Here is a 27859-nt window from a genome sequence, read left to right as displayed (position 1 = left end):
CATCTAGAACATATCAGGATAAGACAGAGCCTTTGGAGTCAAGCTGTACATGCTCAGTTTGGTGTGTATTGCTAGAGAGTTTTTTTTTTTCTTGGGGGAGCGCATGTGATCAGCACAGGGCCAATCAGCACTGTCCAGACAAAGGGTCAGGGGTCCTGCATCTTGATAGGACAGCCCAGTGCAGTGTGAAAACTCTTCCTACAAGCTTTACCAGGAACTGATAGAAGTCACGAAACTGCTATATACTGCTGATGAGAAAAGGTATTTAGCCGTTTATATTTACTAAAATAATTGCATTTCCATGTTCTGTGTACTGTGGGAGACCAGATATAGTGAATGCAGGGTCCTGGGTTTAGTAACACTTTAACATAGATCGGAAACATAGTGTGTTTGCGGACACAAGATCGCATGGTACTGCAGTATCATGTAATTTGGCACAGTACATTTTAAAAAATAGGGCATCCACTACTTTTTGTACAGTCGAATGTGATTTGCATCTCAGGAGCCTATTTTTTTCTTGATAAAATATTTTTACTTAGAACAAAAATAAAATAAGTATCACAAGAGAAGGTGGGGTTTAGGAGTGCATTATGCAGAGAATGCAGGGTTCACCAGTGCTTTACACTCTGAATGCAGGGATCAGAAATGCGTTACACTCAAAATGCTGGGATCAGGAATGCGTTACGCTCAGAATGCAAGGATCAGGAGTGCGTTACACTCAGAATGCAGGTATCAGAAGTGCGTTACACTCAGAATGCAGGGATCAGGAATGCGTTACACTCAGAATGCAGGGATCAGGGGTGCATTATGCTCAGAATGCAGGCATCAGGAGTGCGTTACACTCATAATGCAGGGAACAGGAGTGTGTTATGCTCAGAATGCAGGGATCAGGCGTGCGTTGTGCTGAGAATGCAGAGTTCAGGAGTGCATTGCGCTCAGAATGCATAGTTAAGGAGTGTGTTATGCTCAGAATGCAGGGTTCAGCAGTGCGTTGCACCCAGAATGCAGGGATCAGGAGTGCATTGCACTCAGAATGCAGGAATCAGGAGTGCATTACATTCAGAATGCAGGGTTAAGGAGTGAGTTGCGTTCAGAATGCAGTGTTCAGGAGTGTGTTGTGCTCAGAATGCAGGAATCAGCAGTGCGTTGCACTCATAATGCAGGGACCAGGAGTTACTTTACACTCAGAATGCAGGGTTAAGGAGTGTGTTGTGCTCTGAATCCAGGGTTAATGAGTGCGTTACGCTCAGAATGCAGGGTTAAGCAGTGTGTCGCGCTCAGAATGCAGGATTAAGGAGTGCGTCACGATCAGAATGCAGGGTTCAGGAGTGCGTTATGCTCAGAATGCAGGGTTCAGGAGTGCATTACACAGAATGCAGGGTTCAGGAGTGTGTTGCACCCAGAATGCAGGGTTCAGAAGTGTGTTGCACCCAGAATGCAGGGTTAAGGAGTGCATTGCTCTCAGAATGCATGGTTCAGGAGTGCATTGCTCTCAGAATGCAGGGTTAAAGAGTGAGTTGTGCCCGGAATGCGGGGTTAAGGAGTGTGTTGCAGTCAGAATGCAGGGTTAAAGAGTGCGTTCTGCTCAGAATACAGGGTTCGGGAGTGCGTTGCTCTCAGAATGCAGGGTTAAGGAGTGAGTTGCGCTCAGATTGCAGGGGTCAGGAGTGCGTTACACTCAGAATGCAGGGTTGAGTGTGTTACGCTCAGAATACAGGGTTCAGGGGTGCTTTATGCTCAGAATGCAGGGTTCAGGAGTGCGTTAAACTCAGAATGCATGGTTCAGGAATGTTTTGTGCTCAGAATGCAGGGATCAGGTGTGCATTATGCTCAGGATGCAGGGTCATGGAGTGAGTTGCGTTCAGAATGCAGGAGTCAAGAGTGCGTTATGCTCAGAATGCAGGGTTCAGGAGTGTGTCACACTCGAAATGCAGGGTTCAGGAGTGCGTTGTGCTCAGAATGCAGGGATTAGGAGTACGTTGCACTCAGAATGCATGGACCAGGAGTGTGTTACACTCAGAATGCAGGGTTCAAGAGAGTGTCACACTCGAAATGCAGGGTTCAGGAGTGCATTACACTCAGAATGCAGGGTTCAGGAGTGTGTCACACTCGAAATGCAGGGGTGTGTTGCACTCTGAATGCAATGTTAGGGAGTGTGTCTCACTCAGAATGCAGGTTTCAGGAGTGCATTACACGTAGAATGCAGGGTTCAGGAGTGTGTTGCACCCAGAATGCAGGGTTCAGAAGTGTGTTGCACCCAGAATGCAGGGTTAAGGAGTCAGTTGCTCTCAGAATGCAGGGTTCAGGAGTGCGTTGCTCTCAGAATGCAGGGTTAAAGAGTGAGTTGCGCCCAGAATGCGGGGTTAAGGAGTGTGTTGCACTCAGAATGCAGGGTTAAAGAGTGCGTTCTGCTCAGAATACAGGGTTCAGGAGTGCATTGCTCTCAGAATGCAGGGTTAAGGAGTGAGTTGCGCTCAGAATGCAGGGGTCAGGAGTGCGTTAAACTCAGAATGCAGGGTTGAGTGTGTTACGCTCAGAATACAGGGTTCAGGGGTACGTCATGCTCAGAATGCAGGGTTCAGGAGTGCGTTAAACTCAGAATGCAAGGTTCAGGAGTGTGTTGCGCTCAGAATGCAGGGACCAGGAGTGTGTTACACTCAGAATGCAGAGTTAAGGAGTGTGTTGCGCTCAGAATGCAGGATTAAGGAGTGCATCATGCTCAAAATGCGGGGTTCAGGAGTGTGTTATGCTCAGAATGCAGGGTTCTGGAGTGCATTACACTCAGAATGCAGGGTTCAGGAGTGCGTTGCACTCAGAATGCAGGGTTCAGGAATGCGTTGCGCTCATAATGCAGGGATCAGGAGTGCATTGCGCTTAGAATGCAGGGAACAGTAGTGCATTACGCTCTGAATGCAGGCAGGGTTGCGGAATGATGTGAAGGGCAGTAAAGGACACTGCTATGGGGGTGGCCCTGCCCATAGCCGTGTCCTCTGCCCCCTTCACATCACATCCCCTCCACACACACACAGTAGTGTCCTCTGCCTCCCTTTCTCCTATAGCAACAGTGTCCTACCTGTGTACACAGCGGAGAGCGGGAGGCAGCACAGTTCTGGACAGAGGGCGGGCGCGGGAGCTGGCAGAGTGACTTTTTATAATAACAAGCTGGTGATTGGTTGCTTATGACTGCCCTGTCTCCTAGCAAAGAATTACCTGCGGATTAACTTGAAAATGTAAGCTCCTACTCCCAGTCTCTGTTCTGAGATGTGCTGCCTTCTGCTCTCCACTGTTCACTGATAACACCGTCAGAGGAGGCTGGGGGGGGAGAGAACCGCACCTAGAAGGCGCAGCGGAGGAAGCCTGGGGGGAGAGAGACGGACCCGCACCTAGAAGGTGCGGCGGTGGAGGCTGGGGGGAGAGAGAAGGACCGGAACCCGGAGGGGTTGGAGGTGCAGGGACCTGTTCACGGTCTACATGTCACTTGCTTGATTGATGGGTTTCCAACCCCCCCGGTTAAGAGAATCTCTTGGGGTCCCCCAGGTCATCAGAACTAGTGTCCCAATTGGAAAATTCCCCCTCTTTTACTTTTCTGGGGACAATCCGAAATTTGGGATTTTCTTTTAATTTAATTTTCAATAACAGGTAAAATAGAGTGAATCTCCCTAATGAGGGCAGACAGCAATAAAAACCGAATAGGAGTTCTAATACCTTTCCACCCTATCCAAAACTAAAAAAAAAAGTTTTTACTTTAGTAATACATAAGAAAATACAAAATTTCTTTATAAATGCCAAATATTGAATGAAAATAATATCAAAAATCACACGCACATATTCTTTCACCAGTAAAAAAGACAACGTTGTAGAAGAATGGTATTTATGTATGTGTGTGGGTTTTGATGCTATTTTCGTTCAATAATATTTGACATTTATAAAGATATTTTGTATTTACCGGTATTTCATTTAACTTAGTTGTTTTGCATACATATGCTGCAAAAAGGGATAAACATTGAAAAGATGAATCAGTGCAGGAGATTAGTTTTGTCTGGCAGTGCATTAGTCTGCGTGTGTTCAGTGTCAATGTTGATGGCCATGCACATGGTTGTGGCACAGTGATTCTGCATTTAGGTGGTTAAAACAGGCATTGAGGAGGCAACATATCGCCTTTCCACCACCTGTCAAATGTCTCTGAAAAGCGATCTGAGCATGAATTGCTTGCAGTCCTTGCCACTATTATGTATAAGCCCAAAAAAAGCAGTTCTGATCATAGAGGATTAGGGGTCAAGATTAAAATTAATGTACATACATACACATACACACACCCAGACATTTACTGACACAAGACGAGTGACACAAGACAGTTGTCTTAGGAATGGGAGCAAAAGTGTAAATCTAGCCTTGTCAGTAGGCAAACACACAGTTTCTGTGTGACCAGTACCTCACCTGTCAGACCTGGAGACACGTAACAAAGTACAGAGCAGGCTGTCCTGTGCACTGTCCCTGCCTGCTACCTCTGGGCTCTGCAATCTTGTTAGCCTCACCTGGTTCAGAGCACTGATGCCATCTGTGTTGGTGCTGTCAATAATCTCCTTTCTGACCTCTTCTCTCAGCATCTCCTCTGCTTCCAATAGATCTCTCCCCACTCCCCGCAAGCAAGAAACTCTGCTGCTCGCTTGAATCGTATAGCCTGTTGAGCATCCCCATCTACTTGGCACACCGTTCATCCTTTGCCGCCGATAGCTGGGCTCAATCGCCTCCTGATTGATGCAAGACATGACCCACTGGTAGAACTGCTCCTTCCATCTGGCCTGATCGAGCTCCCTTTGTGCCAATGTACAGTATGGCGAAGCAGTGGGAGCTGGACTGATTTGAATGCCTTTCTCAACCAGGGTTCCTCAGCACCTCTGATGACCTCAGATGGCAGCTTGGTTGAGCTAGGTTGGTCTAGATGGGAGACCAGGTGGCTGGAGGCCTCTGTTGGCCCTATCAGGTTTAATTGTAAGTTTTGAAAGATCAATTTAATGTCCTCATCCTGAGTTGCTACAGGGAAGCCACAGACTGATATTATTATGTCACTTTCTATAGTCCAAATCTTTCAGTTGTCTTTGAAAGTCTTAAATGGTGGAAGCCTGTCCATGAGGGAGTGTACCAGCCATGAGTTTAGTTGACTGAAGTTCCTCATCTATTGATTCTGCTCTTTCAGAGAGATGGCAGGGGTTTTAGTTGTGGGTATTAATCTTAGTTCTGCAGCCTGTTCTTTAAACAAAATGCAAAAGTCATTCAAATAGGTATGTGTTTTACATATTCCCTCTAAGTGACATGTTTGTCCATGTCAGCGGTTAGCTCAGTAGTGTGGAGCCCTTTAAGCTTAGGCAGGTGGTGTTGGTGTTGTGGTGTTGTGGGCTTTGAGTGCAGCTGGGTGGGAGATTCCCATTTTGGATACTCGCTGTGCCTTTAATAGCCATGTTTGAAGAAATAGGGCCATTTTCTGTTCCCTGATCTTTTCCAGATCCTTAAGTGGTAGTGGAAGGAGTGGTTGCTGTTTATGACACAAATGGTGGGGGTGGGGTGTGTTCTGGAGATCCTTCAGTCCTCTAGGATTCTGGGGATCATGGAATATCACGTTGAAGTGGTAATGTGATTGGAAGCAGGAACGTAGAAACTGCCAGCAGTGTGAAGACCCCTGTTTAGATGTCCTATACTGCAGTGGTGTGGAGAGAAAGATGAGTTAATGTTGTGTGACTGGGTCAAAGCTGAAAGAGGTGGGAGCAGAAGGTTAGCGATGGGCTACCTATGCGGTTATCTACAACATGAAAAGTGGCAGGAAGTGGTACCATTGTCTAGGCCTCCAGGATGTGGGAGGCATCCAGATAAAAAAAATGCCCTAATGGTAGTCTTACTGAAGGGAGGTGTATACTTCTGGAACGCAACACCTCTAGAGTTTTTTTAGTCGTTCTTATGTCGTATGTAGAGGAATGCCTCTAAAATTTCAGGATGCGGCAGGAGCTAACGCAAGCTGCCCCAAAGCCATCCAAGCTATGCAGCCATCTATATTTTATAATTCAGCTACTGGCGGAACATAGTCCAGGGTTATTGTGTGCCTGTCAATGAAATTTGGGTGAACCATTTTTTAAACTTGATATTAAATGTAATCCCAGGAATTGCTTTTCCAAATGTAATATTGAGTTATTTTTATTGTTATAGGTCTTTGCTGTATGCAGCTGCTGGAATGAGCCAGAATCAAACCAATCTCAAGTCATAGGTATGTATCAATCACTTGTTAGGTGTAAATGTGCATTAGGGGGACGAGACAAACTGTCTTGCAGAAATGATAAACATGTCTAAAACAGAACAGAAATACAAGTTCCATTGAACATACTGCTTTAAATCAGGAAGTCAATATGTCTTTACAAAGTGGTAATTCCCGCGCTCAGACTTAATAGTAAAGGTGTAAAGTATCTGACATAATTTGCTGACTACAAATTACAAATATAAATTCATAAATATATGTGTAGCACCCTCTACCTCAGTGTTTCTCAACTCCAGTCCTCAAGGCGCCCCAACAGGTCATGTTTTCAGGATTTCCCTCAGATGAAACGGCTGTGGTAATATTAAGGCATTGAAACTGATCAAATTACCTGTGCAAAATAATGGTAAGCCTGAAAACATGACCTGTTGGGGTGCCTTGACGACTGGAGTTGAGGAACACTGCTCTACCTAGTGTTTTTTTCTTTTTTGTAGAATAGTAATAAGTAGTAATTTTAGGCAGGCCTAGCTAAAAACTAGGTCTGCTTGTTTTGAACTGTGTGGGCTGGGAGTGGCTCAGAGTAGGCTGGTGATTCATAGATACAGTGGGGCAAAAAAGTATTTAGTCAGCCAGCAATTGTGCAAGTTCTCCCACTTAAAAGATGAGAGAGGCCTGTAATTGTCATCATAGGTATACCTCAACTATGAGAGACAAAATGTGGAAATAAATCCAGACAATCACATTGTCTGATTTTTGAAAGAATTTATTTGCAAATTATGGCGGAAAATAAGTATTTTGTCAATATCAAAAGTTCATCTCAATACTTTGTTATATATCCTTTGTTGGCAATGAGAGAGGTCAAACGTTTTCTGTAAGTCTTCACAAGGTTGTCACACACTGTTGCTGGTATGTTGGCCCATTCCTCCTTGCAGATCTCCTCTAGAGCAGTGATGTTTTGGAGCTGTCGCTGGGCAACACAGATTTTCAACTCCCTCCAAAGGTTTTCTATGGGGTTGAGATCTGGAGCCTGGCTAGGCCACTCCAGGACCTTGAAATGCTTCTTACGAAGCCACTCTATTGTTGCCCAGGCGATGTGTTTGGGATCATTGTCATGCTGAAAGACCCAGCCACGTTTCATCTTCAATGCCCTTGCTGATGGGAGGAGGTTTGCACTCAAAATCTCATGATACATGGCCCCATTCATTCTTTCATGTACACGGATCAGTCGTCCTATTCCCTTTGCAGAGAAACAGCCCCTAAGCATGATGTTACCACCCCCATGCTTCACAGTAGGTATGGTGTTCTTTGGTTGCAACTCAGCATTCTCTCTCCTCCAAACATGACGAGTTGTGTTTCTACCAAACAGTTCTACTTTGGTTTCATCTGACCATATGACATTCTCCCAATCCTTTTCTGGATCATCCAAATGCTCTCTAGCAAACCTCAGACGGGCCCGGACATGTACTGGCTTAAGCAGGGGGACATGTCTGGCACTGCAGGATCTGAGTCCCTGGCGGCGTAGTGTGTTACTGATGGTAGCCTTTGTTACATTGGTCCCAGCTCTCTGCAGGTCATTCACTAGGTCACCGTTCTTGTGATCATTTTGACCCCACGGGGTGAGATCTTCCCAGCCTGGTGCACGTCTACAATTTTGTTTCTGGTGTCCTTCCACAGCTCTTTGGTCTTCACCATAGTGGAGTTTGGAGTGTGACTGTTTGAAGTTGTGGACAGGTGTCTTTTATACTGATAACAAGTTCAAACAGGTGCCATTAATACAGGTAATGAGTGGAGGACAGAGGAGCCTCTTAAAGAAGAAGATACAGGTCTGTGAGAGCCAGAAATCTTGCTTGTTTGTAGGTGACCAAATACTTATTTTCCACCATAATTTGCAAATAAATTCTTTTAATAATCAGACAATGTGACTGTCTGGATTTGTTTCCACATTTTGTCTCTCATAGTTGAGGTATACCTATGATGACAAGTACAGGCCTCTCTCATCTTTTTAAGTGGGAGAACTTGCACAATTGGTGGCTGACTAAATACTTTTTTGCCTCACTGTATCATCATCTTTCGGTTACCTCCCTTCTGCTTCTGGAGTATTCTAGAAGGAAGGAGGGGAAGAGAGGTGGAGCTGTCTGGGGTGTCCTAAGGAGCCCTGATCAATCCTCAACCTGGTTTGGTAGGGGGCAGGCCTCCCTAAATACCTAGAGTCAGCCCAGCTGGGGAGGAGTTGTTCGGGTGGAAGAACTGGAGATGGAGTATTAGGCTGTCGGGGCCTTTAAGGAAGCCCCCTACTCTGGGGGGGGGGGTGACCTTGGGCTAAGGGTCTTAGGGCTGAACATGAACCCCACACAACCCAAGGGGTGTCCTGAACAGAACCAGGAGAGGACAGTGGGGAATACTGCCGGGCAAGTCTCCAGGAGGGATCCATCAGGTGTCGGTGAGTGACAGGCACAGTTGGGAGAGCTGGGAGAGGCATACTGGAGCGAACTGGGAGTGTGCAGTCTGAGATGGATGTAGAGCCAGCGGGAAAGATTGTGATGTTACTGGCAGTGAAGTCGGGCCGCTGCAGCCGGGAGGGTCTGCAAAGGACTAACTGGGATCAGTAGTCCACCAAAGAGGGTGGCTAGCATTCAAACTTTTGTTGTTACACCATAGGGGCCGCGGTCCCTGCCTGTAATAAGGTACTGTTGCTAATGTCTGGCTGAAACCAGTGTCAGGCCTAACCATGTGCTAGCTGCGCCTGAAGAACTGTGCTGGAGGGAGAAGAAGAGATAGTCTGCAGCAAATGTTGTGCAGGAGGAGAAATTGTCCCAAGCCATGCAAGAATCTTTTCTGGGCATCTCATGAATTCCTTAACCCTATCCAAGTTCTAATTCCTCAATAAAATACAAAAAAACAAAGCTGCTGGACTTGTTCATTGTCTTGGAGTGTCTGGAAGTGAATGTAGGGCTGGGCAAGGTGACAGGTGGGCCACAGTCACTCAGCAGCCCCTACGGGGGTACCGCTACATATGCAGTGCTAAAAGAAAACTGATTAGAACATATATAAAATTGACATAAATTTTAATCAGTGAATATCAAATAAAATAAATAAAAATGTGTCGATTCAAATAGTCCCATTAAAGAATGCTAAAAGGCCAAACTTGTTGATATAAGGAAAGTCCCAAAATACCACTGTGCACAGAATAATCCACACAACACCAAGAGTAAATGCGCCAAGCTACTTACCAGATTTTATTGACCCTATTTATTTATTTATTTTTTTAATCAGAAAAAAGGTTTATTGAATTAACTAACATTCCATACAGAAAGCACATAAAGTACATAACTAAATACAACAGTATGCACTGAGATGAGGTAAGTAATTGACATAAATATGAACAGTCATCAGCCCAGTAGATAGAATAGTCAATCTAGAATCATCTAGCATATATCAGTAAATGACTAGTTCATCTCATATCAGACATATTAATTTTTACACCTCTAGCAAAAGAAATTTTCTATGCATAACAACATGGAAATAGAAAAAAGAAAGGGTACAAACCAAAACTTAAGTACCATGGCCATTCTCAGTAATAATCCAATACAAATATATTCATATAGAGCACTGCCCATAAAGATCCCAAACCTAAAGCAACACCTTTAAAGTGATAATCTTTAGCTCCTCATGCTCATCCATCACAATCTCCACAAAATGTCTTCTACAAATATTTATAATAAATTAGCTCATAAGTATGGAATAGATATGCATATCTAAAAACATCGGATCCACAATAACAAGCCGCGGCGCTCTGCGTAATGACGTCACTTAACCACCGTTGTTTGACCACTCAACATTTTTGAGTGTCAATACCATCTGGTAAACAGCTTGGCTCATTCACTCTTGGTGTTGTGTGGATTATTCCATGCACAGTGGATTGTTTTGGGACTTTCCTTTATATCTACAAGTTTGGCTTTTCTGAACTTTTTAACGGGGCTATTTGAATGGACACCTTTTTTATTTATTTTATTTGATATTTACTGATTGGAATTGGTATTCATTTTATATATATTCTAATTTGTATACGTTTAGTGCAGCATATATTTATGAATATGTTTTTACCAGAAAATTAAACAGAGAAGAAACACTGATTGAAAACCATGTCTTCTTGTCCAACCTGAACTCACATGCCTTTTTGGCTGAATGGACAAAAATTCTTGCAGACATACTCCAAAATTGTGTGCAAAGCCTTCCCAATTATAGCTCCAAGGGAGTGACCAGCTTCATATGAACTCCATGCTCACATAGATGTGATGTTTAGGTGTCGACAAAACTTTGATCATATACCTGTAGCTTAGTTGTTCTAAATTTTAGTGCAACTTTGGTAAATGAGGGACCTATAGCCTGAGTATTGAAAAAGGCAACAGGAAAAGTCACATGAAATATGATGTTTTGATAAAGAATCCCATCTACTCATACTGTCATTGAAAATCAAAATGTGGCTAGTTTTCAGGTGAAGTGACTTTTGTGCTCATAGTTACCTAATAGCCTTTGGATACAATAGTTAAAGAAGCCAACACAAAACTAAAAATTTAAATTTGGGTCTTGTTAAAATATTAAAATCTATAATACTTTTGCAGGTGTCCATTAGATTGTTGGAGACACTGCCATTTCCCTATACCTCAAAATATAAACTAATGGCGGAGAAGGGGGACATTATGTTCTCATATATTTCTAGTCTGTAGGATGGCATAAAAACAGATACCCCCACCATCTATAGTGCCTGCTGTGTCCTCTTGCAAATTCCCGAGTGAAATGCTCTCTGCAAACCTTGTAACCTTGCCTAAACCAGGGAAAGAGCTGGTCAACCCTTCTAATTTTGCACCATGTCCTTATTGAACACTTACCTTAAATTATATGTTAGACTAGTAGCCCTAGTCTGTAGGATGACATAAAAACAGATACTCCCACCATCTATAGTGCCTCCAAACAGTGCTTGGTGAATCTTCACTCTTGTAAGGGGGCAGAGCTTTGGGCATAACAAACCTTCTACACTGTACTAAAAATAAAAATATAGACCCTATTTGTAACGCTAGATTCCGACAAGGCGTTCGATAGGATCCGCTAGGGATATTTGAAACTATTTATTTGGTGTAACATCATCTTTCACATTATACAAAAAAATTGGGCTAACTTTAGTGTTTTTTTTAATTCTTTTATTCATGAAACAGTTTCTTTCCAAAAAAAATGCGTTTGAAAAATTGCTGCGCAAATACCGTGTGACATAAAAAGTTGCAACGACCCTAGGGTGTCTGCTAAATATATATATATAATGTTTTGGGGGTCTGAGTAATTTTCTAGCAAAAAAAATATGATTTTTACATGTAGGAGAAAAGTGTCAGAATTGGCCTGGGTGGCAAGTGATTAATTACCATAAGTAAGTATCATACAAATAATTATTATATATTGTGTTTAGGTCATTTATTATATTTTCAAAAACTGTACTCAAGCAGGTGGCTTAACAAACAAATTACTGAAGTTTGAAGTTATAACTTCAAACCAGTAATTTCACAGTAAATAGATAAATAATAAATTATTATGTTATAACATTAAGCATCATGAAATGTGATTTAGCTTGATTAAAACAGTACCTTTTCAGCAGCTGCAGATTCTCATTCTTTTATTCTCTCTCTTAACTGTGTGAGAAAAACCTGGGATTATGGGTAAATCTTATACCCATAAAGCCATGTTTTTTCCTTCTAGTAAAGAGAGCTGGGCTGTGAGGGAGCATGTGTCTTTTAGACACGCCCCCTTCTATGACACTGCAGTGAGAGGAGAGCCTCCACTGCAGCATTTTTATTGGACAGCTTGGACCAATAGTGCTTTACCATTGGTCCAAGGCTCCAAGCTGTCCATTGAGCTCAGTGCCTCTGACAAGAAGTGAGGTCATCCTCTCAGTCTGCTGCAAACAGTGTGTGCCAGCATTTGAACTGGCTCTGTATGTAGCTTCTGACAGGCTGCGCAAGGAGCCCCGTATCTCCAGAACTATAGGTGGCAGAGCTCCAAATTTTGACCAGTAGTGGGGTAGTACTTCGGCTACCTACCCCCCATTTGGGGTCTCTGTGTCCCCAGGTCGCTAAGCTATGATCCTCAAAGCGCGATCATTTTTTTTTTTTGTTCTTTTGGAGGTTTTTTGTAATTTTTTCTTTTTTATGTTCATGGCAAGTGAGGCTTTGCCTCACCTGCCTCCCCTGACTGCACATCCCTGACCTTGAGATGAGTGGCCAGTATGCATAGTGGTGGAGACACGGAGCACATTGCATTATTGAGTTAACTTTGGCACAGTGGTGATTGGATCATCCATGGGACTTTTTTTTTTTTACATTTTTGTAATATACAATTTTCTATATATTTATTTAGTGGAATATTCGCATTTTTAACCAAATTTTTTTTTATTGTTTTTTCCAATTACAAGGAAAGAAACACATTGCTTTAGTACAAATAACATGGGTAGCTACATTAATAAACAGTAAGATACAGTCTGTTAATCCAGTCTGAACATAACAAAGATATATTAGTTAGTTATGGCTTCATACAGGGGTATAACCCTCATTTACCAAGGCTTCCAGGCATTTGAATATTTTGTAAGAGTATTTTTTTGCAAGGCAGAACTGAATTTATATTCTTTAACTAGATTAAGTTTGAATTTTACATCTGAAATGTTATGCATCAGGGAGCTCCTCCATTTGCGCATTATAAGTAGTCTGGCTGCAAATAGTATATGCATTACCAGGGTTCTGAGCTTGTGTGGAACAGATTTTATTCCTAAGCTCAGAATGGCAAGGAAATGAGAGGGGTTAGTTAGAATTCCTGTAATTTCTAGAATGAAGGAGAATACTTTTTTCCAGAAGGGGTGAATGTGGGGGCACTCCCATAGAGTATGGATTAGGGAGCCCTTGTAGGAGCATCCCCTCCAGCATAGATCATTGTCTAGATTTGCAAATTTGTACATTTGAACTGGGGTGAGGTACCACCTATGATGGATTTTTTTGTGATTGTTCCCAATAATTACCACAGTTGGATGCTTTGTGGTTATACTGTATGGCTTTGCGCCATTAAGAGCCCGAAAAGGAGGTCTTTAAATCTCTTTCCCACCTCTTGTATGCTAATGATTTAACAAACATATCTTTTTTTATACAATACATAAGAGTTATTCATTTCGTTTTGGGGGAGTTAGATGTCCAAAAGGACCATGCTTTGGTAGGAATTTTGACATTTGGGATAGGGTTTGTTTGCAAGTAGGATGCTATACGCCTGTATGTATATGCACCTTGTGAGAGTATAAGGTGTCTAGATTGTATAGTTGGGAAAGAAAGAAGTTGGTCATTATGCATTACTTCAGTCAGCGGAAGGCATTTGATTCGTGACCAGTATTTGAAAGACAATTCGGGGAGTATGAATTTGAATATTTCTACCGGGGTAGATATAGAGTGACTATTTTATGATAGGGATGTGTTCTGGGATAGGAATCATCATGCCTCTACCGCAACTAGATTGTCGGGTGGTCTATTGTCCTAGGTTTTTTGTGAATTGTTTGGGCTAGAAGGAGAGAACTTAGGTTAGCTTCTGGTACAAATGTTTGTTCAATGAATTGCCATTGTTTGTTAAATATAGGCGTAAACTGGTGTCTGATTTGGTCCAGTATCACTGCCATATAATAATCTCTTGTATCGGGGAAGCTCATACCTCCTGCAGTTTTGTGTTTTGTGATGAATGCATAGGAACAGCGTGGTTTCTGTCCTTGCCAAACATAGGAACTCAGCAAGCGTTTAAGGATGCTGAAAAACGATTCTGGGATCTTTATAGGTAGGGCTCTATATAAGTACAAGAGCTTCGGAAGGTTGATCATTTTAAAGGCTGTCACCCATGAGAGGTATTGTTTGCCTATTTGCTGGTGATCCTTTTTGTAAGTTTGAAGGAATGGTATATAGTTGCATGTATAAGGTTTAGAGGAGGGAGTGGTTAGAGAGATGCCTAAATAGGACATTGAGGATGACACCCTTTGAAAGGGAACTTTATTTTGTAGGAAGGATTTAGTAGGTTCAGTTATGTGTATGCTAAGAACATTCAACATGGAATCATTTACTTTGTAAAATGAGCATGAATTAAAGATGTTTAGGATTTCCCATACATTTGCCAGGGAGAAAGCCAGACCAGTTAGAGTGAGGATTTATGTCATCTGCAAATAGGGTTAGTTTGTATTCTTGACCTTTAAGTTTCATTCCTGAGATAGAGTTTGAAGAGCGGATTCTTTGAGCTAGGGGTTCCATCAATAGTGTGAAAATTAATGGGGTAAGGGTACACCCTTGCCTCTATCCATTCATAATGGAAAATGGATCTGAGCAGACCCCGTATGAGAGGACATGGGCAGTGGGGTTGGAGTAGAGGGCCAGAATTGCTGATATGATATTGCCTTGGAATCCAAATTTCATGAGGGTATATTTCAAATATCCCCAGAGGATCCTATCAAATGCCTTTTCGGAATCTAGTGTTATAAATGGGGTCAGTGTATTTTTAGTTTCAGTATAGTGTAGAAGGTTTGTTATTTTTCATCTGGCATTAGGGGCTTGTCTACCCAAAATGAAACCGACCTGATCGGGGTGTATGAGGTGAGGCATAATGGGAGTTAGCCTTTGGGCTACTAGTCTAGCATATAATTTAAGGTAAGTGTTCGAAAAGGATATGGGGCAACATTAGAAGGGTTGACCGGCTCTTTCCCTGGTTTAGGCAAGGTTACAAAGTTTGCAGAGAGCATTTCACTCAGGAATTCGCCAGAGGACACAGCAGCGCCGAACATGTGACACAAATGTGGAGCTAAAGTGTTGTCAAACAGCTTGTAGTATTCGGCTGTTTACAGTTGGAGTGTTGATATTGCTTGGGAGATTTCTTTGATACAGAATGGAGCATTAAGTGATGCCAGCTGTTCAGTAGAAAGTTTGGGGAAATTCAGTGTTTCTAAAAGGCTCAATATGTCAGAATCAGTGGGTTGTATTGTGTGGGGTCGTCTTTTAAGTTGTATAGCGTATGATAATACGCCTGAAATGCATTAGCTATGTCTTTGGAGTGGTACACTTTGTCTCCTTTAGTGGGATGTAAGATGTAAGGGATTTTACGTTTAGCTTTTATTTTTTTGTTTGATTTGGTTTGCTAAAAGTTTACCAGCTTTATTACTGGCTGTATAAGTTAGTTTGTAATTTTAGCATCATCTTGGTGTGTCTGGTGTTTAGGAAAGATCTAAGGTGGTTCTTGGCATGAAAGATTTTGCCGCTAGTTATTTGTGTGGGATTAGTTTTGTTTATCAGCTCCAATTTTTCAATTTTGTCTAATAGTTCTGTCAGCCGTTTTGTCCTTTGGCGTTTAGCTTGTGAACTCATTTGAATGAGAATACTACGGATAAATGCCTTTTGTGCTGTCCATAAAGTAGCAGGGTTGCTAACTGAGGACATATTAATGTCAAAGTATTCTTTCAGACGTTCTTGTATGAAGGTGGTGTTAATGGGCATTAAAATTAGGTGTGAGTCATTCTCCAGTTGGAGGCAAAGGATTTAGAGATATTGTCTCCTATAAGCATGGAGATGGGTGCATGATCCGACCATGTTATGGTGTGAATTTTTGTCTCAATGGCATCTTGCAGAAGCTGTTTGTCACCTACGAATAAATCAATTCTGGAGTAGGTGCAGTGGGGTTTTAAAAAGAAAGTAAAGTCCCTTTCCAGAGAATGTTGACACCTTCAAATGTCGAACAGGCCGTTAGCTTGGAGGAAGGGGATCAAAGTAGATTGACGGTTTTTCTTAGGAGACGATCCTTTAACGTCAATGGAAGGGTCTGGCGCTAAATTAAAGTCCCTGCAAATAATCCTACAGCCTCTTTTGATTGTATTTACTGTTTCCATAGTTTGCGTATAAAAAGAATTTGCCCAGAGTTTGGGGCATAGATGTTTACAATAGTAAATGTAGACTAGGGTAAGGTATTTCCCAAGAGGATCCGCAATTGTAGAGATGATTTTAAATGCAAAAAAAAACACAAAATGCAGCACTCTGAAAGAATGATCAAATAAATTCCATCCTAGTACTGTATGCATAAACAGTGCTATTTATTCCATAGGCAGTCCAGGGCTTGCACGTAAGCCTGTCATAGCTGAAAATAATCAAGTGGTCATATCATCAGAGGGGTCAAAGTCATCCCAATCACAAGTGTTTTGTTTGCGATTGTGCTGTCGTTGCTCCGGTGGTTCCAGGATATGCCACTGTCACGACAGCGATAAGCCTTCATCCAGGGTGCAGACTGGATAGGACTTGTTATCCTTTGTGATGACTAGTTTAACTGGATGGTCAGATTTGTATTAAATCTGGTGGTTTTGGCGGGGTTTCGTAATAGTGGCTAGATTTTTGCGCTGCAGCATAGTAGATTTAGAAAGATCAGCATAGAAAGCCAAATTGGTGTATGGCTGGGGACATCCGGAGTGATTGCGTGTAGCGCATCAAATTTTCTTTAACCTAGAAAAAATGAATTCTGACAATGGTGTCTCTTGGGACAGTATCTGACAAGTTTGGTGGTTTTGGCAGGCGGTGTATGTGGTCAATGATTAACTCTCCTGGGGTAGTGTCTGGAAGAAAGGCTTACATCAATTGTGTGAAGTTTTCCTTTAGCACAGATTGCTGAATGGACTCTGGTATGCCTCTGATCTTTAAGTTGTTCCGTCTGGAAAGATCCTCCAAATCTGCAATTTTGGCTTTCATCCATTCTACATCCCCAGCCCCCTCATGCTGTGCATCCACTAGATCATTGAAGGAGGAAGTCCATTCTCCCATTTTGGTTTCTAAAGTGGTGACCCTCTCTCCTAAAAAGGATATTTCTGAAGTAAAGTGGTGCATCATCCTGTTAAAATCAGAGTGAATGGAGTTTTGTATTGTGAGTAGCATATCTCTTAGGGTAGTGTCCAGTATTGGTTGGTTAGAGGTAGGATATGCAGCAATGGAGTTAGTTATTGCAGGGCACACAGGGGATGTTTGTGTAACTGGGCTCACCTCAGTTTCCTGGTCGGTGTCCTGTGTCAGCCTCAACTTGGATTTTCCAGGGCTCGTAGATGGAGTGGAGGCCAGGGAGTTGTTGCCAGGTAGGTGAGGAGAAGGCTGCGCTCCTTCTGCAGCATTTACTTGTGTGTGTGGAGACGCATGTGTGCTGGCGCCATCTTGGAAAGTTTTCCTGCTGGCCAGCGGATAGAACTCTCTGAGTTTTGAACATTCTTTACTCCGCTTAGACATTCTCCTGGGGACTGGAGGAGCTGATAGACCCGCCTGTCAAGGTGTTTAGTTGGGATTGCTCATCGCTCTATGCCCTGGAAAGACGCCGTCCCTCAGAGCTGTTTCAGCAAGCAGCCATCTTGGTCGGCTTCCGGCCATGCCCCCCCCCCCCCCGGATATTCACATTTTTATTGCTGTATTGTTTGGTACATTTGCACAGTGGCACAGTGGAACATAATTTTAGTAATTATGAGTAGAGTTGCATTGCACTAAGTACTGTTACTTACAGTATGTTATAACACTTAGTGCTGTGAATTCACTTTATAGGTGGCAGCTGGCATCTCCAGTGTGGTTTGGAGCACTGTTATTGTTATTGGTATTTTTATTTTGATTGTTTACCTTTTAGAGTTACACATATTTCTGGTTGCACTAATTGGTTTATAGTTGAACAACCCGCTCTAGATAATAAATAAATACATTTAAAAGATTTAACCTCAACACTGATCCCTGGGATACACAACTGCTAATGTAATCTTAGTCCACCTAGAAGATGTTCTGGTGATAACTATGAAATAAGATATAATTATTTTTTTAACTGCTGAGCTTAATTTATTCAAAAGGCATTGGTGAATGCCATCTGGGCCTAGTACCTTGTCTATCTCACTTTAGTTCAAACAAGAGGGAAGGAAAGAGGGGCACCAAGTAGCCATATGGTGTAACAAGTTAGTTTTATTAGGTAAACAAAGAAACAATTAGTTATGCACTCACAGGCATGGATGTATAAGGGCATGTCTGGCAGTGAAAGTCCTGGATCTGGGTAGAGGCTAAACATACTGCTGTATCCTCCAAAAAGCTCAGCCACTATGGGAACTGGTACAGCCACCAGGACCAGGAGCTACAGTGTCCGCCCGGGTAGGAGCCACAAAATCGCAAAAGGTTTGCCCCAGGAACAGTGCAAAGACAGCACAGAGGGATCCTCCACATGCAAGGGCACCTGGGATACACACACCACATTCAAGGGCACCTGGGATACACATTTCGGGAGTCAACATGCCCCCTTCTTCAGTCTATCTGACGAAAGGGGTGTGTTGATTTCTGAAACTCGTTTTCCAGGTGCTCTTGCGTGTGGTGGATCCCTTGCTGCTGCCTTAGCATGGTTCCTGTGGCAGACCTTGCGGTTTTCTGGCTCCTACTCCAGACAGCTGGCGCAGCCTCTCAGCATGCCTTTGAGAGCCTGTGCCAGCCACTCCCACTCCATCCACAGCCTGGTGCTCCACTGAGCTGTGGAGGTGCATAGCTGATAGCTGCTGAAGACCAAGAACCGAGCGCTCAGCAGTGTTTGATCGCTTGGTTCTTGGCCTTGGAGGCAGTGGGGACTAATGCTGCATCCACCTAGGTGAGCATAAATGTTTATTTTTTAAATAGCTATATTTCTCTTTAATGGAGTACAAGTACCATCAACTCTTAGGGACTTTGAATACTCTCCTTCTTTTATGCTGTATCTCTATTATTATCCTACTCTTTTATTCCCAAAGATTTTGTTCCAAAATGAAATGCATTTGTTACAATATTTTCTTGAAGTGTAATCAGAAAAAAGCTTTTTTTTGTTTTAGATAGCATGGGGGAAGGGTTAGACCAGGTTAGACCTTCTGCCACCTATGTTATTGGTGTCTGTGTCCCCATTGAGAAAATTCACCCCTCTATTTGTACTAGTGACCATTGTCAACCAAAAAAAAAAAATGAAGGGAAATCCAAAATTTTAAAGGTAAGGGAAACTCTTTCATTGGGGACACCTGTCCTTGATACAGCTAAGAGGGGAATTTACATCATTTTGGGAGATTTCCTCTAAATTTGGTTGTAAAAGTAAGTAATGTATTTTGCTGTGCTTTGTGTAATAATTCACAATAAAAAATGTAATTTTCAGATTCCTGCAGCTCTGGAATTTTCATTGAAAGTCATCATGGTGTATATGAGTATATTAGCAAGCCTTTCACTCAGCAACAATCCAATAAACATTGTGAACATAAGTTTGCATCTCTGCTCTCTGATACAAGGGGCATCAAGGAGTTGGTTGAAAATTTGGTGCAATTCCCTGTATGGCTGAAGGAGGAAAACCATATACCCAGTAAGTTTTTTTTTTTTGGTTAAATGATACTTCTTAAAAACCAATGCTTTATAGAGCCTTTATGACATTTTGGGTAAGAATTTCCAGAAATGGTAAAAAAAAATGCCTTTTTGAATCTTGAAAGTAAATGGTAGAAGGATATTAGGCAATACCTTATAAGCTAACTGCTAACTGCACACTGTCAAACTCTTCAAAGTTTCTATATGACCAGAACAGTTAGGCTACATTTACATGGCCCGAATAGTAGCGACCAGCGGCACTATTATTTGTGATCAGCAGCAGCTGTTAGATTTTTACTCTGTACAAATCACATACATAAAACCCATAAATATGGCGGGACTTTAAAGGCACAAACCAAAATACAGTAGTAAGCATACTGCCTGCTGCCATACCCTCAGCAAGTCCTCCTACACATACTGCACATACAACGTTTATTACAAAATGTATTCTTTAAAAGATAACGAACATTTTACAATTACTAAAAAGTCTCATACAACATGCATGGAACTTATTATGCTGAGTTGTCCCAAGTGGGGTATATATGCTTATAATCCAACGTTATGCCTGGACAGTATACTGTAGATAATTCAGTTGTGAACTTGACGCGTTTCTTGGACTTAATCCACTTCATCAGTAGCTTATTAGAGAAACATATACACTCATCTGCCACTTTATTAGGTACACCTGTTCAATTGCTTGGTAACACATATTGCTAATCAGCTAATCATATGGCAGCAACTTAATGCATTTAGGCATCTAGACGTGGTAAAGGCAACTTGCTGAAGTTCATACCAAGCATCAGAATGGGGAAGAAAGGGGATTTAAGTGACTTTGAACATGGCATGGTTGTTTCTGTTTAATCATTTTTTTTAATTGCTGTTTCAGTTAGGAAGACAATACAGTATATAATATATATGATTACACAAATATTACCAAAGCAACCCTTAAATCACACTTTTCTTAAACATGTATCTTGCAAATCATCACTTAATTCGGATTTAATTTAAATATCCACATATTTCGAGTAAACGTATAACTTGCATCGTCTTCTGCTCAAAACATGAAGCAGCAAAAAGGAGAAAAAACAAATAAAGGGGAAGGGGAGGGAAAAAAAGGGGAGGGGAGCGAAGGGCAGGGGGAGATCTGCGACAAGTAGATAAATAAGAGCAAGGTTTGGGACTTATATGAAACCTGCAGCCAGGGAGGCAAAACAGCACAATTATGTCTGGTGGATAAACCATAATTGTGACCATATATATTGCATAGTGACAAAATACATACAATATAATACAGTAAAACAAGGAAACTTTAATTCCATAACAATACATAGTAGTATAATGACATAGTGGTATCACAGTAGTAACATCATAAAAACTACAGACTCATTAATCCGTGTTTCCACAGTAGTAGACATAATTTGTATTCAAGTTGGTAGAATCCAAAAGAACATGTTATAGGTAGTATATGAAAGTAGCATAGAAAGCCTCAGATAGCTCGACGTGTTTTGTGGCCACTTTTCAGGAGAAGATGCAGTGTAGATGTCTATAGAAGTATTAAAGGTAAGTATTAGATAGGATAATAATTGAAAGCAATAGTACAAGAGTAAGTCCCCCACTCATACTTACAGACCAGTCATGAGTCTGATGATCCGACCGGCCAGCCCTTACCCTCCATTACCCGTGCCTAGACTCATGGCTGGTCTGTAAGTATGAGTGGGGCTAAGTATAAGTATGAACTATTTTGCAAAGAAGAATGGGCAAAATTGTCACCCTCTAGATGTGCAAAGCTGGTACAGACTTACCCAAAAAAACTTGCAGCTGTAATTGCAGCGAAAGGTGGTTCTACAAAGTATTGACTCAGGGGGGCTGAATACAAATGCACGCCACACTTTTCACATATTTATTTGTAATAAATATTGAAAAACATTTATTATTTTGCTTCCACTTCACAATTATGTAAAATTTTGTGTTGGTCTGTCACAATAAAATACATTTACGCTTTTGGTTGTAACATAACAAAATGTGGAACATTTCAAGGGGTATGAATACTTTTTCAAGGCTTTGTTTATTCCCAGCAGTGCCGGATATGGAAATAGTTCCATAATGACAGGGTAGATCAAGTCAGTGGAGATGTCGTGGGTGCCAACCCCCTGGTTAATTGAGGTATCCATGGTACCGCAAGGTCCGTGTCTGCCAGCACCACTTCAAGTTCAACCCAGAGTTTAGTCTTTCTAGCATATTTTCAGTCTACCATGCGTGTCAAGGTGATTGCTTGGTAGTATATTTAAAATTTGGTAAAGCCAGACCCCTCGATCTTTTAGGACGATATCAAATATTACGTGATACTCTAGTATGGTGTCCCTTCCAGATATAATGCAATAATAGACTGAAGCATAAAAAAATCCTATCGGGATTCCTAGAGGTAGCATTAGTAAGACATATAAAACTCGGTGGAGAACGTTCATCTTTATAACATTAGTCTAACCTAACCATGAGTGGCAAAGGGAAGACCATTTACGAAAGTCTAGTTGAATTTAATTAAGCAACGGAAGGTAATTATATTGAAATAAATGAGTAAAATTAGATGTAAGATACCTAAATACTTTAAAGTAGATGGTTGCCAGACAAAGGGAAATAGCAGTTTTAAGGTCTCCGCTTCAGCTATGGGGACTAATACATTTAGTATTTCAAATTTAGTCAAATTAATTTTAAAGCTAGATATAGATAAAAATTCCCTTATTAACGTCGGCTAAATTGGTAGCGTGATACTTGGTTGTTACACATAAAATAAAAAATTATCTGCATACGCAGCTAATTTATATTCCAATCCTTTCACTTTCACACCATGTACAATAGGATTCAACTATACTATTGAAAGAAAAGGTTTTTAAAAAATGCAAAATAAATTGGTGACAATGGGCACCCCTGACGCGTACCATTTTTAAGTGTAAATATATTGCTTCAAAAATCATTAACCTTTATTTGGGCGGTTTGTTGTACATATAAAGATGCAATTCAATGGAACATTTTTGGGCCTAGTCCTACAAACTTTAAAGTTGTCATCAAATATTCCCAGTCCACCCTGTCAAACGCTTTTCGGCGTCAGTTGAAAGTAACAGGGGGGCTGGGAACTGCCCCAACAAAAAAATAATGGACAATGTTCATAAGAAGTTGTTCCTAGCCTCGGGGCCTGGGAAAAAACCTGTTTGACCTGGTCATATCCAGTGTGGGATCAGAGGACGGAGTCTAGTAGCCAAGGCTTTTGCGTATAGCTATATATCCGCATTAAGTAATGAAATTGGGCGGTAGCTTCCACAGCTAGATAAATCTTTCCCTGACTTTGGTAAAACGGATATATGTGCCGTAAGAGCTTCAGACCGAAAGCCCTCCGACCTCGCAATGGAATCGGCATAAGAATTCAAGTGTGGGACAAGGAGTTGTCTAAATCTTTTATAATAGGCAATGGTATACCCGTCCGGTACAGGAGATTTACCTGTCGGTGTTGATTTTAAAGTTGTACGGAACTCTTCTTCCGTAAACTCTGCCTCCAGCTTTCGAAGGGACTCAGTAGAAAGTTTGGAGAGCTGTGCTTGTTGCAGATAGTGTAACATTTTCCTGTGTTTTTCCTCTAGGGGAACTGGGGTTAATTTATCCCTCATGTTGTACAGATCTGTGTACAAATCGCAAAATGCCTGTACAATAGGAGGGGTAGTGTTCAAAAACCCCCCAGAATGGGATTTAATCTTAGAAATAAAAGTAGCTGTTATCTTTTCTCCCTATTCTTGCTATTTCTGAGACACAAGCTGAGAGCATTTTTTTTAAATCCAACTCGAGTAGTAATTTAAGCTCCTCTCATTTCCACATGAGATTTACTAAAACTCTTTGAAGGGAGAGTTTATGGGCCCTTTCCAAATCAGCCTGTCCCAGCAAGTCTATCAATTTTTGATGTTGTTCTTTTTACTTCCTAACTCCTAATTCAATTAGCTTACCCCTCATATATCAGACTGTTCAGGAGATATATTCTCTGCAAAATAACGAATCAAGGAGGTTGAAAGATCTAAATAATCTGATGTATAAAAAAGAAAAAAATCATTCAACTTCCAATTATATTGTTAAGTTGACTAGAAAATATCAGGCTAATTGACACAAGGGCATGGTCTGAAATAGTACTAGTACCTATGGTGGCAGACTTTATGAGAGGAAAATGATAGTGATCTACAAAAATAATATCTATTCTGGAAAAAGAATCGTGAGTTTTAGAGTAATAAGAAAAATCACGTTCTTTAGGATTTAAAATCCTCTAGACATCTAATAATTGGGTTTTATATAGATTTTTGAGAAAGACTTCTACAAGAAATATTAGAATACCCATGAGAAGTGTCTTAAAAAGGGTCTAGGGGCATGTTGATATCTCCCAGTAAAATAGTGACCCCTTGGGCCAAAACTTTCAGTTTGGACAGTATGTGGATGAAAAACTATGATTGTTTGGTATTTGAACAGTATATATTTACACTGCGTAGCACCCACCGAACCCCAGAGAAATAAAATCCTCCCATAATAATCTGCCATCATCTGATCCAATATAAAGGATGTGTTCTTTTAGAAACCAATGGCGACACCTTTTGCCTTATTAGCATCTGGTAAACTATAATACCATATAGGATAATGCATAGAATTTATACGAGTTGATGTATAAGGAGTTAAACTAAAAAGAGGGAGAGTAAGAAAAAATAAGCAACAGAAAACATTGTAGCTTAACTACACCATGCAAAAAAATGCAGTGGGCCCTATGGAGGCCAGAAGGTCGAACTGCCCAACCACATCCCAAGCCCGAGTATACAGCAGGGCATTCGGGCCCCAAAACCCCATTAGTGATAGGGGGTGAAAAAAAGGGGTGCCCAAAGCGCGCACTGGACTGGGAGCAGTAGTTCCACGTCCGAGGGCAGACCTTAAAATTAAGAGGGTTTACCAAAAAAGAGAGAACTATATATCGTCACCAAATACTCTTGACTTTCAAAAAAACAAAACAAAAAAAAAATATTCACTTTTTCATTAAACATTATTCAAGTGTCAATATATAGATAGTTATTTTTATCTTGCTATTCTCATAATGAGAACCCCCCCCCCCCAAAAAAAAAACGATATTCCATCAGTAGAGTATAGAAAAAATTATTTCTTTCCTTGTAGTTCCTGATATTTTCTTCCTCCACGCGGGACGCAGACAAACTTGTCCTTGCAGTCAGCAGCTCCAGCAATCAGTCAAGTGAAAAGAGAAGCAGGTCGGCTTTTTTTGCTGCTGCTCGCCCCCCCCCCCCCCCCAGTGGCTCTCCGGGCTTGCTGGGTGCTTTGCACCGTTAACCAACATTTTGGCCCCCTTCTGCTTACCAAAGGGGACATTTTCTTGGCACACTTTGGGTCCCTTAGTACCAATTGACCATCATTTAAACGCCATGGCCTAGTATTGTTGCTGACCATAACTTTATGACTACAGTGTACCTATCTTTTGATTCTGATGGCTACTTCCAGCAGGATAATGCACCATGTCACAAAGCCATATGTACCAACCTTCCGAGCCGCTAAGGGTGTGGACAGCCACAGGTTAGGCGTGCACATGGCAGTGGATGCCCAATTGCCTTGTCTACACACCCTGCATACTGTAGTTGCCACAGATGGCCATAATTGGTGGCCAATTAGGGAGATATATCAATGGGTGGTGTCCATGGCGTCTGTTGGAGAGCCGTTCCAACATTCAGTGTCAAATAGTAGATAGGATATAAGCACACGGCAAGGCTAGGCAACCTTATTTATTTGCCTATAGATTTTGATACCCTTATGCTTCAAGCATATTGGGTTTATGTTGTTAAATGGTTTCCACAAAAAGTTTTATTTCATTTGTGGACCAATGTAAAATTATCTGGCACTAGATACAACATATGTCAGGTGAAAATTTAATTAGTAATTTCTATTTTTTGGACCTTTCGCTGCCTTGCCATATCTGTTTATAGGGTCCCTGGGCAGGGTTGCACGTGTACTGACAGATGTAAAAAGGTCAGATGAATTTATATTAGGTTTATGACACAAGCTTCCCCTATTTATTAGCTCTGCTTACTATATTGTTTTTTGTCTGCAGGTATTCTTTTTCATATAAACTATATATTATACTAACAACTCAAACCACCTACAACTATTCTTACCTATGTGGATCCTCTTGACCATTGGTTCCCCATATATAGGGCTTTCACCTTTTGATTTTATTCCCCTTTGGAGTCTGGCTTGATCCCCCCCCCCCATGATAATCTGTAATTAGGTAGTTGCATGAGCTTTATTTTATATGGCATACATTTGTAGTTTGCTTTATAAGGTTGCTAGAACATTATGTGTATATTTTTGTACCTAGAGGATATACACTATATTACCAAAAGTATTGGGGTGCCTGCCTTTAGACACACATGAACTTTAATGGCATACCAGTCTTAGTCCGTAAGGTTCAATATTGAGATTGCTCACCCTTTGCAGCCATAACAGCCTTAACTCTTCTGGGAAGGCAGCCCACAAGGTTTAGGAGTGTGTCTATGGGAATGTTTGACCATTATTCCATTTGTGAGGTCAGGCACTGATGTGGTCAAGAAGGCCTGGCTTGCAGTCTCCGCTCTAATTCATCCCAAAGGTGTTCTATCAGGATGATAGGCCAGTCAAGTTCCTCTACCCCAAACTCATCCATCCATGTCTTTATGGACCTTGCTTTGTGCACTGGTCCAAATCATTTGATAGAGGGGGGTTATGGTGTGGGGTTATTTTTCAGGGGTTGGGATTAGTCCCTTAGTTCCATTCAAGGGAACTCTTAAGGTTTCAGCATACCAAGACATTTTGGACAATTTCATGCTCCCAAATTTATGGGAACAGTTTGGGGATGGTCCCTTCCTGTTCCAACATGACTGCACACCAGTGCACAAAACAAGGTCCATAAAGACATGGATGAGTGAGTTTGGGGTAGAGGAACTTGACTGGCCTTCAGAGTCCTGACCTCAACCCAATAGAAAATCTTTGGGATGAGTGAGAGAGGAGACTGCGAGCCAGGCCTTCTCGTCCACATTAGTGCCTGACCTCACAATTGCGCTTCTGGAAGAATCTTCAAACATTCCCATAGACACACTCCTAAACCTTGTAGACAGCCTTCCCAGAAGGATTGAAGCTATTATAGGTGCAAAAGATGGGCCAACTCAATATTGAACCCTCTGGACTAAAACTGGGATGCCATTAAAGTTCATGTGCGTGTAAAGGCAGGTGTCCCAATACTTTTGGTTATATAGTGTGTATATATGCTCCTCTAATAAGCTCCTGATAAAATGGATTAAGTCCAAGAAATGTGTTGAGTTAGTGGAAATAATCAACTGAACTATCTATACTGTCCAGACATAACGTTGGATTATAAGCACATATATCCCATTTGGGATAACTCAGAACAATAAGGTCCATGTATGTTGTATGAGACTTATATATCCATTATTAATATGTATATTTATTGAATAAATGTAAAAATCAACATCATTACAAATCTATCACAAATGTATTATATATGGTCAATCATAATATATACTGTGATGCCGCGTACACACGAGCAGATTTTCCATCTGAAAAAACTTGGATGGTTTTTCTGACGGAATTCTGCTCAAGCTTGCCTTGCATACACACGGTCACACAAAATTTCTCTGAACTTTCGACCGTCAAGAACGTGGTGACGTACAACACTACGACAAGCCGAGAAAATTAAGTTCAATGCTTCCGAGCATGCGTCAAATTGTTTCCGAGCATGCGTAGGAATTTTGCGCGTCGGAATTTGTACAGACGATCGCATTTTCGGATAGGAACTTTTTCCGACCGAAAAATTGAGAACCTGCTCTCAATCTTTTGCTGGCGGGAATTCTGCCAGCAAAAATCCGATGGAGCATACACTTTCTGACCAAAAACTGTCATCGGTCTTATGCTGGCCGAATTTCCGATCGTGTGTACGTGGCATAATGCATATAGAAAACTCTGATAACTCTCCTTTACTATTCAATTGATGTAATCAAAGAATACATGTACAATACCACTTATGCCCCGTACACACGGTCGGACTTTGTTCGGACATTCCGACAACAAAATCCTAGGATTTTTTCCGACGGATGTTGGCTCAAACTTGTCTTGCATACACACGGTCACACAAAGT

The 27859-nt window shown here is 41.5% G+C and overlaps 1 protein-coding gene across 1 annotated transcript in view; it reads left to right on the top strand.

Annotated features, from left to right (window-relative positions):
- The window catches only part of ADGRD2 (adhesion G protein-coupled receptor D2), a 1056485-nt gene that overhangs the window by 60033 nt on the left and 968593 nt on the right, over positions 1-27859 (top strand). Inside the window, exons 3-4 of the mRNA XM_073600363.1 lie at positions 6199-6256; positions 19451-19651. Coding sequence (XP_073456464.1) covers positions 6199-6256; positions 19451-19651 — 259 coding nt within the window. The remainder of the gene's footprint in view (positions 1-6198; positions 6257-19450; positions 19652-27859) is intronic.

This window comes from Aquarana catesbeiana, linkage group LG09 (assembly GCF_042186555.1).
Source record: "Aquarana catesbeiana isolate 2022-GZ linkage group LG09, ASM4218655v1, whole genome shotgun sequence".
Lineage (NCBI taxonomy): Eukaryota > Metazoa > Chordata > Amphibia > Anura > Ranidae > Aquarana > Aquarana catesbeiana.
Note: the sequence above shows the minus strand (reverse complement) of the source record. Positions and strands in the feature narration are given on the sequence as shown.